At 29.1% G+C, this 17,546-nt stretch overlaps 2 protein-coding genes across 6 annotated transcripts; both read right to left on the bottom strand.

The window, feature by feature from the left end:
• Positions 1 to 137: 137 nt before the first annotated feature.
• On the bottom strand, positions 138 to 13,358 carry Rab6 (RAS oncogene family member Rab6). 3 transcript variants are annotated; one of them, XM_087415332.1, is made up of 6 exons: positions 12,558 to 13,358; positions 11,907 to 11,965; positions 10,046 to 10,205; positions 9,439 to 9,644; positions 9,267 to 9,333; positions 138 to 5,403 (listed from the first exon to the last, which is right to left on the bottom strand). In XM_087415332.1, exons 2-6 carry the CDS (start codon positions 11,934 to 11,936, stop codon positions 5,330 to 5,332), a joined length of 537 nt encoding a protein of 178 aa, XP_087271458.1. In that variant the 5' UTR covers positions 11,937 to 11,965; positions 12,558 to 13,358; the 3' UTR covers positions 138 to 5,329. The 3 variants fall into 3 exon arrangements, with proteins under 3 accessions (XP_087271458.1, XP_011053229.1, XP_011053230.1); XM_011054927.2 differs by having other exon boundaries at positions 12,907 to 13,354; XM_011054928.2 differs by lacking the exon at positions 138 to 5,403 and adding an exon at positions 6,604 to 8,749 and having other exon boundaries at positions 12,907 to 13,342.
• A 434-nt stretch (positions 13,359 to 13,792) lies between these two features.
• LOC105145425 (protein FAM8A1) lies at positions 13,793 to 17,520 on the bottom strand. Of its 3 annotated transcripts, none has more exons than XM_011054931.2 (6): positions 17,385 to 17,520; positions 15,668 to 15,886; positions 14,817 to 14,966; positions 14,616 to 14,736; positions 14,368 to 14,491; positions 13,793 to 14,257 (listed from the first exon to the last, which is right to left on the bottom strand). In XM_011054931.2, exons 2-6 carry the CDS (start codon positions 15,867 to 15,869, stop codon positions 13,925 to 13,927), a joined length of 930 nt encoding a protein of 309 aa, XP_011053233.1. In that variant the 5' UTR covers positions 15,870 to 15,886; positions 17,385 to 17,520; the 3' UTR covers positions 13,793 to 13,924. The 3 variants fall into 3 exon arrangements, with proteins under 3 accessions (XP_011053233.1, XP_011053232.1, XP_011053234.1); XM_011054930.2 differs by lacking the exon at positions 17,385 to 17,520 and adding an exon at positions 16,126 to 16,317; XM_011054932.2 differs by lacking the exon at positions 17,385 to 17,520 and adding an exon at positions 16,126 to 16,312 and having other exon boundaries at positions 15,680 to 15,886.
• Positions 17,521 to 17,546: the final 26 nt, after the last annotated feature.

The following is a 17,546-nucleotide window of genomic DNA, read 5'->3' as shown; positions in this document are numbered from 1 at the left end:
TGTCTTAAGATGCTAACTGATTGACTCTCTGATTGGATCATGATATCTTAAGATACTGTACTTAAGACAGTCTTAAATATAAGATCTGACTATGAATACTAGCCAAAGACAATTAAGAAATCTAAGAATTTCAAGGATTTTTTCTGGTGAACATAAAACTTTATTCGCTCATTCGTTGAAGCTCTACGGTTTAAATATAGTAATCGCGACACACATGTTATGACAAGTTTGTAAAATTTCATTCACGAGCCTCGAATTCGGACTAACACGAGGCTCTATCTAAGACACAAGGTACAAAAAGATGGGGTTGGTTCCTTCACCTCGACAAACGAACCCTACGATCAGAGAAACTTTTGACTCGCTTTTAATGGCAGTTAAAGCGAATGCTTAGACTCGCTTTTCTTCAGAATTTCTCACGATACACAGATTATCTTTTTAAGAATATTAATATTTAAAATTAAAAATGTGATGCTTGACATGTACAATACAAAATTAAATAAAACTTAGACAATGTATATTTAAATTCAAATATCACAAATATAATATTAATGTTTAAAATTATAGCAGTGAAAAAACTATTATCGATTTAGCATAAATATTAATACAAGAATCCTGATTCGCGATTGTGTACCTGATTACTATCAATATTGTTAATTTGTAATTGAGCATTATGCTATTTTTCATGCATTTCTATTAATTAACAAAACATACAGTCTCTTTTTACAAATATTACGAAGAATCTAATATAAAATCTAATATACAATATAAAGAATAAAAAATTAACATTTTCGTCTCTCTGATCATGGCTCGTTATGCGGACAAAAGCGCGGCCTTTGTCCGGACAAAACTCGCTATTCTGCTCCCTCTAATCGTTTACAATAATACGGTACAATCTGTATATGCAATTGCTACAACTATGTAGCATGAAGCTGAAATAATAATAATCCCGCCATTACTACTCAACTACGATTTTGTCTTACGGTACAGCAAACAAGAAACAATAGCAAAAGGATCGCTCCTCCTCTCGCATGACATAACCACTCCTATAACGAAGTTTATCTCGACATATTTTATATATTTATATACCTTTGTAATATATATATATATAATAAGTCCTCCTCTCGTAAATGCACTTGAGGCTCCGCTCTAGCCGGAACGTTCGTTTATAACGTCATTCCAATTTAATTTATCTTAATTTAATCTCTAATTTGTTATATATTATCAAATCCCTTTCAGCGCCGCATTAAATATTAAATTATATAATATTTATACTAAATATCAGTATATTTTAAATGTTAAAGTAATAGTAGTATCAAAAAAATTAATATAAAATAAAACTCTTAATTCTTTAATGATAAGATATAAAAAAATTCATTAGAATTCTCCCCACAAGAATTCTTAATTTAATATGTAAACTACAAGAAATTGAATTGTTTGAAAATGTTAAAGTTTTATATAATATAAAATCTTATGTAAAATAAAATCATATAAAAACTATTTCTGATGATCTTATAAAAGCAATCACCGTCAGTTGTCAATAAATTATCAATCAATTAGGAATTAGTGATTGCCATTGTAAATTCGCCATACGACGATCATTTCGACTAGATCGGCATACTTCAGTTTACTTATCAATTACATTAAGGAAAAGACATTGCCCGTAATTATTTTGAAATTGGATACTATCGCGGATAGGATACATTGTCCTTTTTGATTCAGGGATGTTTGTATCCCCCCATTTGTAATAAAATTATATAAACCTTTATATATATTTATCAATTTAAAAATTTAGAAATTTAAAGATATTTTTTATGAATTTTTTTTTAATGGCATTTTTTCCACTTTGTTGCAATCCCGAATTATCGCAGGCAAATGTCTTTCCTTGCAAAAATAAATAAAATAATAATATATTTCTAAGGGCGGATCTAAGAAGAGAGGAGAGAGTTCCACCCTTTAAATCTCGTGGAATTTGAAAATATTTTTGCAATAAATTTTATATTTCAAAATATTCATTCTTTTCGATTGTAAATTGATTTAGGGATATATTTCGTAAATAAGATAAATAAACTAATTAATTCAATTGATAAACTAATAACATATTTAACTGCGTAATTTAAATTTAATACACATAATTCAAATTCAATTAGATTTAATTTGATAAACTTTGAAAGTAAATTAATTAATTAATTATACATATATATATATATATATATATATTATATATATATACATATATATAATAAATATATAAACATTTAATTTTCACAATAATTGACATAATTAATTAATTCGGCAATATTGGGTTATTATATTATATTTGTGCTATAACAAATCATAATCACAGCAACATACAAAAAACATACATGAGTGATGATTACGATACAGCTTCGCATGAAAAGTAATTGAGTCTTCACATCTTTTTTCAAATCGTGAATCCTACTAGATCCGCCCTAAAACGCGTTGCCTCGAAATAGTGCTCGAAAAAACCATCTCGCGGTACATACTCAATATTGCTGTGCAACACTGTCGGATTAAACGCTACATGACACGTTATATAGGGGCTGGCTAGAAAGATAGTTTCATTCATCCCTTTGCACTCGTTCATCAATTGAAAAATTTATTTCCTTATCAAACTTTTCAAAAATATCATACATATTTGTAATTCTCAGACAAATAAAAATACCTTTTTTAGCGAAAATAATACATTTAAAACTGTAAATATTACAAGTATTGAAAACAGTATTGTATATTTATGTAAATAAATTAATCAATTATATTACTATTCCAAAGTGATAATTATTTTATTTTTCTTTAAATTTATAGAATTTTATTAAATATAGATGCACTGATAAAAATGAATATGTTCGAACATATATAAAAATAATAATGTATGAATTCTAAATTCCATTTGGAATAATAATATGGTCTGTCGCAATTAGACAAATTTGAGTGCAAAAAGATAACGATGTTTGCTAGGGCTTGTAGAGGTTTCGCGTCAAGCACGGCTAATAATTGATTTATTTCTCCGACAATTCTCGATTAATCATCTTCTAGAGAAACATTCGACGGGTGTTTGCGTTTGGCGTAGCGTAGGCATTTCATTTTGTACAAACGGCCAAACGTTATACATGTATAATTCCATTTTAACTCAATAATGTTTCAAATTATTGGAATTTATTAAAACTAATTTAGATATACTTCATATTTACATATGTATATAATTCATGTTAATTAAATTTGAATTTACAAATTAATGATACAGATTTATAAATTTATCTTAGCTGTAAATTAAGTTATTAATGAATTATTAAATCTAAATTGTTAATTATTTTCAATTCAAATATGAATCAATAACTTCTTGATCATTTCTAAACAATTCGACTGGCTTTTATTAGGTGTTGGAATTAATTCGTAGCGTTTTACAAGTGATGGGAAGTACTTTCATTAATGTATTTTTTAATGCTCATGTGAAATAAATAACATTCTTTCATTAAAAAACGCTACGAATTAATTCCAACACCTAATATATATTATTTCTTCATAGTGAAGAAGACTTGCAGTTAAATATTCATATCACAAGAGAATTCAGAAGGCAATAGTTTACAATAAAAAAAGATCACGAGTGAGTTTGGTCGTTTGTGCACACTTGCGTATCCACCGTCGATCTACAGACTTGAGTCTCGTTATCAAGTAGAATCGCTTATTATCAAGAGATATCGAAAAACGTCTATAAAGATTCGTAATATGTGATACATTAGAAATATCCTCGAACGAACACCTTGCCGATAAAACCGTGCCGTTATTGAGAAACTCGCGAACTCATCGTAATTAGCTTAATAACGACTTAATCTCAACTTGACCGGAAATTATTATTTTCAGTCATGCTTCCTCTATTATCTTTTTTTCCCTTCTTCCTTTAATTACATAAAAAAAAACTATCCATTCGCAAGCTTCGGTGTTTTGTGCGCATTTTGTTATACAGAATCTCCGAACAAAGAGACATATACAATATGTGCTTAAACTTGGAAAGATGTAGTAGCAGTGATCTCCACTAATCGCATATAAATCTGACGATAAATTAATGTTTTTTACACAGCGATTAATATATCTAACATTTAATAAAGCAATCATCGAAACCTAAAGGCAAATCTGAATCATTTCAAATAATTCTAACGTGTCAAATAATTATAATGGCATAATCTATTTCCTTGTAAATTAATTTCAAGATTATTAATCTATTAGTAAGTAAACGGAAAAGAAATTAAATTTAGAATTTAATTTAAACTAAACATCACATATTCTATATATAGCAATATTATTTTTACTTTTTTTAGTATGTAAATTATAATAATAAATATATATTATCAAAGTATTTATATTACTATTTTTTATACTTCAAAATTATTTTACTTCAACAAAAAATATGTCTTAAAAAATTATGGATCACCGCTGTAAGTAAAGGGTTGATCTTTCAAAGGATTGATTGAAACATTTTGTCAAAATGATATGTATGGGATTTATCAGAAGCCAAAAGATTATTGCTGAAAAACTTGTAGCCATCAAAAAACGCTGCCATAAATATTATTTCTTTAACCCTTTCGCGTCAATTATCTACAAAAAAAGCGTCTCTCTTTTATAGTTTTAGTAAAATGTTATACAATAATATCCAATGTCTATAAGAGAGAGTTCCATAATTTTACATTAATAATATAATTAATAATAATATAAATATATAATATACATTTATAGATTTATCAATTAATATAAAGTTGAAACAATAAATTCATAATATTGATCCATGATTGAGAAACTATTAACTAATACATTAATAAATACAAAATTTATCACCTATAACTTTAACAAGAGTCTTATAAAATATATTTTAAGTTAGACGCGAAAGAATTAACTCTCGAAAGAGATTGAAAAAAACAGAGAATTTTACGTGGACTCAGCAGCTATCATCGTTTCAAGCTTAAACGTCGAAATACCCTGAAGAATGCGGTTTCCATTATCTCACAATTCCATTATCGCACAAAGCTGATCCGAAAACAACGTAAGTAGCTAGTATCAGATATCGCATGAGTTCGTCTAGTAGCACTTGAAACGATACTTAGGGCCCGAGATCGGCAACGAAGGCCCCTGTTCCCATAACGTCAGAAGAAGCCAGCATCCTGCAATAGTATGGTGATTCGTGACGGGAGATTGACTGTGATTTTCCCGCTCTTTCTCTCTCTCTTTCTCTTTCTCTCTCTCTCTCTCTCTCTCTCTCTCTCTGTGTGTGTCTCTCTTTCTCTCTCTTTCTCTCTTCAGATTGAGACGATGAATCGTCCTAGCAGATGCAGCTGCTTTCGCCCTCTGACTCGGAGCCATTCTGCATCGGCGATTGATTCTGCAAGTCGACAGCTGCTTTTGTGTGTTAAGGCGTGTTGCATTTTCAACTTGCATTCTTATGCAAACGTAGTAATTTTGTCTCACTTTCTTTCCTCGGTGTTTCTTAAGAAATTAATTAAATTTTATATGCTTTTTTTAAAAAGAATTAAACAAATCGTGTATCAATATAGATATATTTCGCACGATGCAGTCTGTCAGATTTGTTGTGCCAATAAGAGGAGAAAGCGTTTCGAAAAATAAAATACCAAAAAGGCTTATGCAATTTGGCAATATTATTGGTCAGTAAATACATTATTGCACTTGATAAACATTTGATTGGTAGCTTCAAACTTAATCAATGCATATTGATGTTCCAATAATACAATGAATTCTTATAAACCAAATAAAGTACAATGCAATCCTTAGTGATATTATAATAAACAAATTTTTTTCTAATATTATCTACAAATTTCTAAGTATTTATCCATTATAAAGATATTTGTCGCTTCCAAATCGACGATCTCATAACTAATTTTTCTTGAATTTTCATCTAATCAATAATAATCCTTCACACATAAGAATACAATTCTGATTTAATTGCGTATATCATATTTTAATTTCTGCTTATCAAAGCTAATAAAAGTGACAATCGAAAAGCGTATAAAAGTTCAAAAATGGGACGGAGAATATGTTCTAGAATTACTGACTAATTTGCTATAAATTTTCAAAACAATATCTTATAGAAAAAGAATATTATATAAGAACACGAAATAAAATAAAAAATAGATGTATTATTATGAATAAAAGATTCAACCTAAATCCAACTAAAATTAAATTTTAAATTAGTATTCTGAATTAATTGTCCATAAATGTTATGTCGATTATAAGCCCGACATAAAAAATAAATATTTTCTTAGATCATTTGATACAAGCCCTACATATATAATTCTCGAAAATATTAAAATTATTAATATAATTCTTTCTCTTATAAATTCGTTATAATTTTGGTTTTTCGAGAATTATTCTTAATAGCCTTTTATTTGATTTAAGAAAAAAAAAACTCGTAGGAGAGCAATAAGAAAATCGAGTTAAGTAAAAAAAAATAAAGTTAAAAATAAATATTTTGAGATAAATTATATTCTCATATTAATGTTTTAAAAATAACGGCACAATAACAAAGAATTAATATAAGGGAAAAATAAAAAAAATCCAGACGAAAAACAACATAAAATATATTATGCAATATTTCTTTATATTATCGATAGTTTAAGTTTTTTTTACATAAATTAAGATATTAATAACAAATTATCAACAAAAGAGACATTACAAAGTAAAGGTATCTTATTACAAATTAAAAGTTTTTTTTATCCAAATTTCAAATTATATACGCAATATACAAATAATGTTTTTCTCTTTTTTTTATAAGCTAATTCTTTATAAATTTACGTTGATCCAAAAAGAACATATAAATAACAGCTAAAGGAAAGAAAATATTTGATTCAATAAAATAAATCTGAGTTTGTACAGAGTTATTTATTTATTCTACTCTTAAAGTATGCTTTGTAGAAAAGAGATATAGTTAGCTGCTAATTAATTAGCCACTTATTCCGTAAAAAATTTCTTTTAAATATACTTCCCTTCATTTTCTTTCTTTTTTCTTGTCTAATTTTCTAGCGTCAATTAATATTTATATATTTAGAGTTTGATTAAATTAAGCTTTCAATGTTGAGTTTCATCTACTTATTTTTTTCTCTATAGTATCGAATAAAGCGAGGATTTATATATTATTATTTATTAGTCATTAAGACTTGACTATTTAAAATGTTTAATTATCACGAGAACTGCATTTACGTAACGCGTTTAATCTATAATTCATAACCAATACTCCAAATCGATGTGATTGTTGCTAAATATGATAAATGCGAATGCAGCTTATTTTCCCTATTTATTGCAAACGTATAAGACAATTAATATATCGTCTTTATTGATAATAAATTGTCTCTTTCTGTAAAATAAATAAAAACACAAAAAAATGCAATTCACTTCTATCAGCCGTTTAATGTTAATTTGAGCAACTATCGATGTAGGTTTAATTGTATGTGTAAAAAAATACATACGATATTAAATAACCGATATTAACAAGCGAAATAAACTTAGATAAACTTTGATATTTTAATAAAGGCTGCATCAACTCTTTCAACTTTGATACATTTAAATAAAGAAATAATTTTTTAAATTGTCTCTTTTTAATTTAAATCTTGTCTCTTTTATAAGATGCATAATAAATACAGCATTATTAAAAAACGCAAAACACTTTTATCAATTAATAAAGACTTGTATAAGATCCAATAAATTTTAAATTATTTTAATTCAAATAATTATTTCCATTACATAATAATAAATTTCACTAAATAATAATAATTTTCAAATTTAAGCAATTTTAATCGTGTAATAATAATAGAAAATAAAACGTTTTTAATTTGATTTAATTTGTAAGAATCCAAAATGGGTCTAATTTAAATTCTCGCAACTTTTTTTAAAGTACTCCATAATTTTATCAACAACATAATTACTGCATCAAAGTCGAAAGAATTAAATAACTTTTCTACGATCGGCTAATATATATATATATATATATAACACGTCAGTGTGTAAAGCAGTCTTAAACTACTGTGTGAAACTGTATTTTTTTCTTGTCTTAATAAAAATCGTTGCTGCTCAGTGCACGGCTTCTCACGAGTTTTCCCGAGATCACGAAAACCACAGGCCGAATGCAATCAGTATCCTAACGTCCTAAGTCATTAACTTATAAGTTAACTTAGCTCAGTGTTTTATCTACTAGTCAGGGCATCGAACAGAAGCAGAATTATATGTTATTCTCTTCGAATAATCTTGAAATAGATCAAATTAAAATAAATTAATTGTATTAATACTATTAATATATTATCAGTAATAATCTTACATATATAAATATATTTATATTTATTACCTAAGAAAATTTCCAAGCAAATGTTTCTCAATTTTAAAAATTATGTTTTCACAAGTAAACAATAATATATTAATATATTACACATTAATATTATTAAATTGTAATATATAATATATTAATACTTTACCAATTGCTTACTAAAAAAAAATCGAAAAACAACTTTCTTAGAAATCTCTTTGGAAAATCGGTTTATGTTTCTCGAAAAAGTCCCTAAATCGCTCCAGAACAATTTGAGACGATTTAAACCCTATTCAGAAATTACTAAGACTCTTTGTGATTCGATTCGATTCGATACCCTGCTACCGTACAGGCCGACGACGACTTAGCATGCACAACTGCTCTCCGAGGCTTTCAGTTCGATTGGCGTGTCCTTGAGCACTACCTCTTGCACTACGAATTAAAGAACTTATTAAGGAAAACACAAAAGTATAACAAAACAAATGTAACGTCCGGCGGATTGCCAAATAAATCCAATCCCGAAATCAAAAGCGAGAAATTAGAACAGGTGGATGATTCTTAAAAAAAAATATGACAAATGGCAAGAAATGTGAAAATTTTAATTGTTATCAAAAATCTATTCTTGAAAAAAAAAATTAAATAAATATATAAAACGTGGAAGTTTCATGTTTGAAAGGAAATAAGTAACAATAAATTAATTAGTAAATAAAAACGGGAAAAATAGCATATAAGAATCGATTTTCACTATTCTAATTTGAAGAAGTAATGGAAGAAAAAATGATAACAAAATAATCGATAGTAATATACAAAGTTGAAAGATAATGATAATAATAGATAATAATGGGTAAAGTGGGAATTATGTACACGTAAAACAAGAGAAGTCGCCGTGAACGTTCCTGCAAATATGCCATGCAAATTGCGTGCAATAAGTATCTTACGCAAAGGATACTGTCTTCGGGAGGCTTGTTTTCGGTGGAGTCCATACCCGGCAGAGCTGCCGCTACTCTTCTAAATAGCTAAAATAATTAATGATAACAATAATTTTATTCCACACAAACATACGCACGGGAAAAGAGAAGGTTTCTCTATGTATCGAGCATATAAAAGGTTGACACAGTTACCTGTTTAACATTGTAACCAGCCTTAGCACTAGTTTCGATGAACATCACATTTAATTCTTTCGCTTTTCGCTCGCCCTCTTCCGTCGAAACTTGCCTCTTATCACTCAAATCAGTTTTATTGCCCACTAGCATAATTATCACATCACTTCCTCTTTCAGTCCGCACATCATCTATCCACTTGGATGTTTGGTGAAACGAGTTGGCGTCTGACAAATAATGGCAATTTTAATGTCATAGTTTATTTATCAAGGTGTACTAATAATAGCGTATGCCAGCGCAATTAAATTTATATTATTATTATCATAAACATTATTCATTAATATTAAATTTCGTTAATAGAATAATTTATTAAATTTTCGTTTAAAAAAAGAATCAAAATTATCGATTTAATATGCTGTTCGTATAGATATTAAAAAACCGAAAATTGATTTAAAAAATTAAAATTAACGAATCTGAAAAAATATATATCCAAGCAGATTTTAAAGTTTCAAACTAAAAATTTATAAATAAATTTATGTAAAATATGTCTTTCATTTCAACATCAAATTCGAAGCTACTGGCACATGGCTTTTTAGGACACCGTATTTCTTATATACCGAGTGCTTACTGGTAATATCATAAACAACGACTGCGACAGTAGAATCTCTGATGTAACTAGGTATCAAAGAACGAAACCGTTCTTGCCCCGCTGTATCCCACAGCTGTAGTCTCACAGTTCTGTCTTCAAGATACATAGTTTTGCTTAAGAAATCTATACCTATCGTAGCCTGTAACATAATAATTGATTGATGAAAGTATTAAAAATTATTCAATTAATCCTCATATAATACCAAAAATGTAAATCAAGTTACTTTTAAAAATCGATAAAAGAATTAAAATTAATTCTGGAAAAATAATTAAAATAAGGTAAAATAATATGTGAGAGATATTTTTAAAAAGAGATTAATAAAAATATAATGTTAAAAAATAATTTTATTATATTACATACTTACTTTACTTATTTACTTTATTATAATGTAATTAAATACAATATATAAATTTATTAGCACATTGACTTATTATGATATGAATAATGCAATAATATGAATAGAGAAAAAGAAGGAAAGAAAGAAAGAAAAGCGAGTTATCGATGTCCTGTAAATTTCTTCGTCTCTCTTTCCATCTTTGTCGATTAGAAAAAGTCAATATCTTGGTTTCCTACTGCCTCTCCTGCTAGCATTAGGTCTTTTCCTTCTAACTACACTTTTTTACACTCTCTGCATTTACAATGTAATTATATAATTATATGCTTAAAATTATATATAAAATAATACAAAGAAAACAAGAGCAAAATTTTAAAAGTGCAATTATGATAAATTGAAAAAATAAATTAAGTGTAAGTGCAATTTTCTTGATTAGGTCCAAGTAAAATAACGAATTTAAATAATTTTACGAGCCGAGAGACAGATGGTAAACAAACTATATAAACATGTAATCGATAAGTCGCCAAACAATGTATAGCCATTCTCATAAACATGGCAATAAAAAATTATTAGGTGCATTAATAAATGCACAAATGTATTATCAATAAATGTCAGAAATAATATTTACAACATAAGAAATAGAGTAAATAAAAATCAAGCATTTTATTTCGTATATAATATAATAGTATATAATTTATTACAGTAAAAATTAATAGATTGAGGATTCAGGACAAAGAAATAAACTGATACATTGCAATCGAAATTATATTCATTGCAATAGAAATTATTTATTTGATAAATGATATTTATTGCGATTATAATAAAGAAAAATTGAAAGCAAAAAAGGAAAAAATGCAAGATATTAAATAATCTCAAACTGTAACTTAAAACAATTAGATTTATAAATAACTGTGTATTATAATAATATAAGTATGTTTAAAATAACTATATTTTAGTTTCTTTCTTATCTGAATAAATTGCATTATTAGATATGGTTCCCCTAGATACTATTGTATCACAGTTTATAGCCAATAAACATTGTTCAATATAGGTTTATCAGAATGTATAACCAATTTAGTTACTGCTCTAAATCATGCAAATAAATGCAGTAGTACTTTCATTAAATATCAAAAAAATTATCTAATTATTTATTTTTATACAAGTATAAATCTGTTCTTAACAAAATTTAAAAAATTTGTCATTTCTGATAAAACATAAAAATGTTAATTTTGTATTTATATAAATTTTAATTTTAATTTTAATAGAAATACATATATTAATAAATATTTACACAAATTAAATATTTACATTAAATGACAAATATATTAATTATACTTTGACCTATAAATTTATAAAACAAAATACACATAAGCTATTAATTTTCCACAACCTGCACAATGTGCATGCAAAAAAAACTGGTGCGAATAATAAGAAGCACACAACAAAAATAACTTATTTACATTACTTATAAATTAATTATTAAGATATAAATAAATTATTATATACCTGGTATGTGTTATCGAAGCTGTCATACATAAATCGTGTAATAAGAGATGTCTTTCCAACTGCAATAAAAAATTATACGACGCATTTATTTAGATATAACTTACATCCTAAATTTGTTTCAAACTAAACATTAATTAATTTTTAATTTTTTTAAACTCGGGGAATAATCTCTTTCGTTAAATTTATATTGCTTTTTTTTCTTTGTACAAAAAAAATTATGATTAATAAAATTTAAACTGGCAAAATTAACATTTAAATATCTTTATTATATTAATAAATTTTCTTAGTTCTATTGTTATAATAAAGAAACATTCTAAGGCCCGCCATGCAATTAAGGACATATCAGGTGAATAGTTTCTACAAAAACTGACTGAAATAGGTACTTTACTTTTCATATAAAAAAAAATATCCATATGAAATAGTTGAGTAAAATATTTTCATATTGATTAACAATACAATTTTATACAGTCTAAATGAAAAAAAAAAGTCTTGTTTCATCTAAATCATTTTTTTTTAAATATATTTATTTCTTATTGAAACAATTTCCATCCAAATTCGAAATCGCTGTCAAATTTTTTATTTTATTTTTAAATCCAATATAAAGAAAAATCGATAAGTTTGTTCATTTCGTTAAAAAAATACGTGTAATACATCCTTAATGATGGACGCGGCCAGGGTGCCACTTGGCAAAAAGCGCAGGGCGCAGACACCACGTTGCACATTTTAAACGCTTGAACGCGCGGTCAGAACGAGTGCAGTTAACACGGCGACGGCGACAGGCGACACCGTGTCGTCTCGGCGGCGGCGGCGGCGGTGGTGGTGGTGGGGAATATTGATCCATAACCTAGAAGGGTACCAGGCGACGTCGGGAAGGGTCGTCACCCCGATTGGGCCCGTATAACCGGAGCTCGCGATAGCGCTTCCCCCCGGTCGGGAAAATCGATCCATTTTTTTTCGTAGAACATCGATGCACTTGTTGACACACCATCGTGACACTCACCGCTCTGCTCGCCCAGAAAGACAAGCTTGAACTTCCGCAACGGGTTACCGAAATCGCCCGAGGACGACATGTTTTTCTTTCGTCGCGCCTGAACGGATTCTCGGCAGGCTTAAAACCGGCGATCTCGATGCTAACGGATACTCGATAACGCGCTCAATGGCCGCCACGACGAGTCATTTAAGCGATCAGCTGCACCGGCTGATTAAAGTCTCCGTTAGCTCTCTCTCGGGCTATTCAGGGCCGACAGTTTGACAGCTCGCGACGCTCGCTTAGATGCCACTCCTTGCTGCGAGTCGGCCACGTTTAACTGGGAAGTGACGTCGCGACTGAAAAACGGAGACCGGAGTCGGACTGTCGAAGAGAACGCCGTAGATGGCACCACCGGTTTCCGACAGTCCGAGATGGTCTGAGGTCTGAAAGGAGAGAGAGCTGACTGATACTCTCACAACTCTCGAAAGAGCTATAACATTCCCGTGGATGCGCAATGGATAACCAATCAGAAATTGATTCTCAACTCTAAAAAGGAGAGAGTGAGAGAGAATGATCAACATCAGTCTACTGCTACGGCAGTATTTTAATTTCAAACGTGTCAATTCTTGAAGCATCGCTCAGCAATTTCTACAATTGCTTCCCAAAAAAACCCTAATCACATTTTAACTATATGATTTGTGTTTTAATTTACATCTGTATTTTAGATCATGTTTTTATTAAGTTAATATAAAACTAGAATTTTCTATATTAAATCAATACAGTATAATGGAATGAAAACAATTCATATATATATATATATCCTAAAAATCTATCATAAAAAATTAAAATCTTGTATGAAATTTATATAAATATATATTATAATCCATCTATGATTAAAAAAAAATTTGGAAACGGCTTCTAGCCGCAATAATTTTTATTTTTTTTTACACGTATATACACGCCATATACATGAACCCGCATGCATTTGGTACAAGAAGCACATACAGCCATTATATACACATCACAGAGATTTCCATGCACCATTAGATTACTCCTGGTGTGGCCGATTGTTATTTCTGTAGGGATCCTCTATGACGAGGGAGTGACAGATCAAATCGTAACCAGTTCTGTTGAACCTAAAGAAGAACAGGGAAAAACAAATTGGAAATATGAATGCTAGCACGAAATTCTTCACCATTGATCGACCCAATGCTAATGGCAGGCCCAGATCAGTCCCAGGGCTCACCAGCACCACGTCCTGTTCATTCGGACGTTCAACAGGAGTTATACTTCGGCACTGAACTACTCGCAAACCCATCATGTACTTGCCAGGAGTAGCTCCTCCGATAAGACCGTACACTCCATGTTGAAGCCAGAAGGCCTGAAATTTCATGCGAAGAAGTTAATAGTTTACTTCTCTTTATAAAATTGATTTGTCTTTATAAAAATACTGTTTAATCTTTTTAAAAGGTATTAATGGAACTTCTTTACCTCAAAAATACAAACTATCACGCGATGAATTACTTCCAAAATCAGAATTCCATAAGTCATCTCCAGAGCCATTTTATAATCAATACGTAAATTTGTTTGCAACAAATCTAAGTCTTCAATGTCTCTAAAACATTAGAAGAGATGTTAGAAATATTTTTAAAAAATTTTTAAAGCAGCAGAAATAATTTGCAATTAGAAAAATGTAGCAATACACACACACACACACACACACACGTTTTTCTACTTACATAAAATCAAAAACGTCGATTGCAATGAAAGTGATGGAAAACTTTAAGAGAAATAGCATTGTCGAATCTATAAATTCTGCTGCAAACCTTTTCCAAATCGGGGGAATCCGATACTCATAACCTGAATCGATAAAAAGAAAATCATAAATCAATGATATTTAATATGCAACAATTTTCTAGATATTTCTCTATTGTTCTAACCATCAGTTCCTGGAGGTTGGAAAGGTCCTGTGGGTTGTTCCTGAGGCCTTCTTTGTCTTACTGTCTCATTCTGTCTATCTACATTTCCAGTTATTATTCCTTGTGTATTCGACGGTGTTGGTATTTGATTTGGTTGGAACGGCATTGAAGCTGAAATCATGCATTATTTAAAATTCAATTCGTTTCTAACGCTGAAATTATGTCTCGACAATTTTATCTAAAACTGTCCCTTATATAACAAATTATGATATTTAATTTGTATAAAACAATTAAAAGTATCTCAATGATATTTATTAAATATACTCGATATATAAAAAAATGAATAATCAAAATTTTAACTTTATCAATACAATTTATTTCTTATTACAATTTTTAATATTTAATATTCAATGAAATAATTCGAATCCAATATTTTTCTATATTATATAATGTATATTTATATATACATTTATCTCTATATTTTTGTGTAAGTAAAAGTTTCTGATGCCCAGCAAACAAGAATAGATTGAAATGAATTGAAATGGATTCAGATTTTCAAAAATATTGATTCACGAATGTTAAAATGAATGCTTTTCAATTCTGAATGCATTTTTATTCATTCATAGGAATTGTGCATGGAACATATCTCTATGCCTTTCAATCTAAAAATAATATTAGCTTTTTCTGTGCAAAAACACAATTGTGAATACTGCTCAATTCAAAATTTTGAATAGGAAATGCAGTTTTCCAGTCCAATTGCATCCAATTGAATCCAAAAATAGTATAATAAAATTTCAATCCATTTTAATCCAATCTCATTTGCTGGGTGTCAAAATATAAACGTTTGTTGACCTTCAAGAATAAATACTTGCATTCTTTCGTACCAAATGTTGGATTCGTAACGGATTGCCCTGACATCATGTAATAGGGAAACATTGCTGCGACACTTTGCCAGGCGTATGCCTCCTGGAGCCATTCTTCCAATTTTTTGAAATATCGCGATCTCTCCTCCGCTGGATTCGATTTACTTTCGGAATCTCGCTCCAGCGTATCATCATTTTTGTCGTCTGCCATTTTGACTTCTCGCTTTGCTACCATAAAAAAATTAATCGGTTCGTCACTCAATAAAATCGTGAAAGCTATCAGTGTTGCTTATCTCTCTAAAATTCTCCCTGCCTTCGTTTAGCACAACAACAAAGTAGTGACAATTGTCACTCGATTAATTTTTACTAGGATCAATTAACAAACGCAAGGTGCATCGAAAGAAGATAAACAAATACACTAATAATGCTGTTTGTAATTATAAACAATTGTAAGCTACATTCGATACCTGTGTCGCAATCAAGTACTACGCTCGTATATGTGAACGTTCTAGCTAACGTTGTCTATTACTGACGTGTATGATATCAAATGGATACAATGTAAAGCTTTTCACCGTCACGACAGCACAGTGAATTTTTGTCACGATAACTTTTCCCCCAGACTTTAATCGTGGAATCGTGGAGAGAACTCTAGGCTGATGTCTAGATACGCTTCTGATGCGAGAACATTATTAATAAAATCTTAAATTTAGAAAGAACACTTCCTTTTGCAAAATGAAAGATAAAAATTATTTCTCATCGTATATAATACTTTCATTAATTATAAAATAATGTAAAATTTTCCCCCAAAATGTTTGAAGAATTCTAGATTAAATGTTATCGACTGCTGATAAAAGTATATTAGTAACAAATTGATTGAAACTTGTCTCTAAAAATATCAAAGAATATTTCAATAACAAGGTTTGAAATATTCTCGTAAATCTTTGAAAAAATGTTTTCGTGATATTTTATTATTATTATATCTCTTGTACGAGTATATAACTTTTAAACTGGTCGTTTAAAACGACCTCTGGTAGTTAAAACTAGAAGTAAAAGACTGATTTGTCCAAAATCATATGATATTCGGAATTTTGTCCCAATTATTGTTTCATGGCTAACATTTAGCGTATAAGTGTTTCTCTCTCCTCTGAACTTTTTTTAGTTACTTAATTAAACACAAAACAAAATTTATATATTCTAATTTAAATCAAAAATTTATATTCACATTACATTATTCTTTAACTCGCATTTGTTGATGAGTTAAATGTGAAAAAAATAATTAATTAAAATGTAATGGATGATAATTTGATGAAAAAAAAGATTTGAATAATTTATTTAGACTTTATCCACTTAAACAGATAAAGAATTCAAGATAATTGGATTTTTTAATTTAACTTGTACAGTTTTTTACACCTTTCTATAACTTTATCCGTCCAAATTATACCTGTAAACGTATTCACTTATTTCAATTTAAATTCAAATCCTTTCAAATGGGAAACATAAATAAAACAAACCATGTTCCGCTAGTGACTTTCTCTCCAACTAGCATTTTGAACACACTGAAATTATCTGTCCAAGATAACAATAAAATACAGATACAGATAAAAATCCAGCCGAACAAATAATAAAAAAAATGACCGATCCTATTCGGACCTTATCGATCTCTTATAATTCTTTTCACCTACGAAATATTGAAATTTCTTTTAAACTCGGGACAAATCGAAATTACCTGCCTGAAGTTGGAGCCGAGCGTTGGGAGTAAATAGGGACTTTCCTCTGAATCGGAGCGAGCTCAGAATTCAGAAGGCACTGGTTTCTGGTTTCTGGTCGTGCGAGAGAGAGAGACGTGCAGACGTGCTTGGACGTGCTCGTAGCTCCGGTTCAGTAATCA

The sequence above is a fragment of the Acromyrmex echinatior genome, chromosome 17, assembly GCF_024713525.1.
Source record: "Acromyrmex echinatior isolate Ae372 chromosome 17, ASM2471352v2, whole genome shotgun sequence".
Taxonomy (NCBI): Eukaryota; Metazoa; Arthropoda; class Insecta; order Hymenoptera; family Formicidae; genus Acromyrmex; species Acromyrmex echinatior.
Note: the sequence above shows the minus strand (reverse complement) of the source record. Positions and strands in the feature narration are given on the sequence as shown.

Excerpts from the sequence above, each read along its gene's own strand:
- Rab6 (XM_011054927.2), bottom strand. The coding sequence starts at position 12,976 with ATGTCGTCCTCGGGCGATTTCGGTAACCCGTTGCGGAAGTTCAAGCTT. Across the intron at positions 11,966-12,906 it reads CTTTCTGGGCGAGCAGAGCG|TTGGAAAGACATCTCTTATT; the intron begins GTGAGTGTCACG and ends TTTTTATTGCAG. Across the intron at positions 9,334-9,438 it reads CTGGTTACAATGTTAAACAG|CTATTTAGAAGAGTAGCGGC; the intron begins GTAACTGTGTCA and ends TAATTATTTTAG.
- LOC105145425 (XM_011054931.2), bottom strand. The coding sequence starts at position 15,869 with ATGGCAGACGACAAAAATGATGATACGCTGGAGCGAGATTCCGAAAGT. Across the intron at positions 14,492-14,615 it reads ATCGACGTTTTTGATTTTAT|AGACATTGAAGACTTAGATT; the intron begins GTAAGTAGAAAA and ends CTAATGTTTTAG. Across the intron at positions 14,258-14,367 it reads TGATAGTTTGTATTTTTGAG|GCCTTCTGGCTTCAACATGG; the intron begins GTAAAGAAGTTC and ends ATGAAATTTCAG.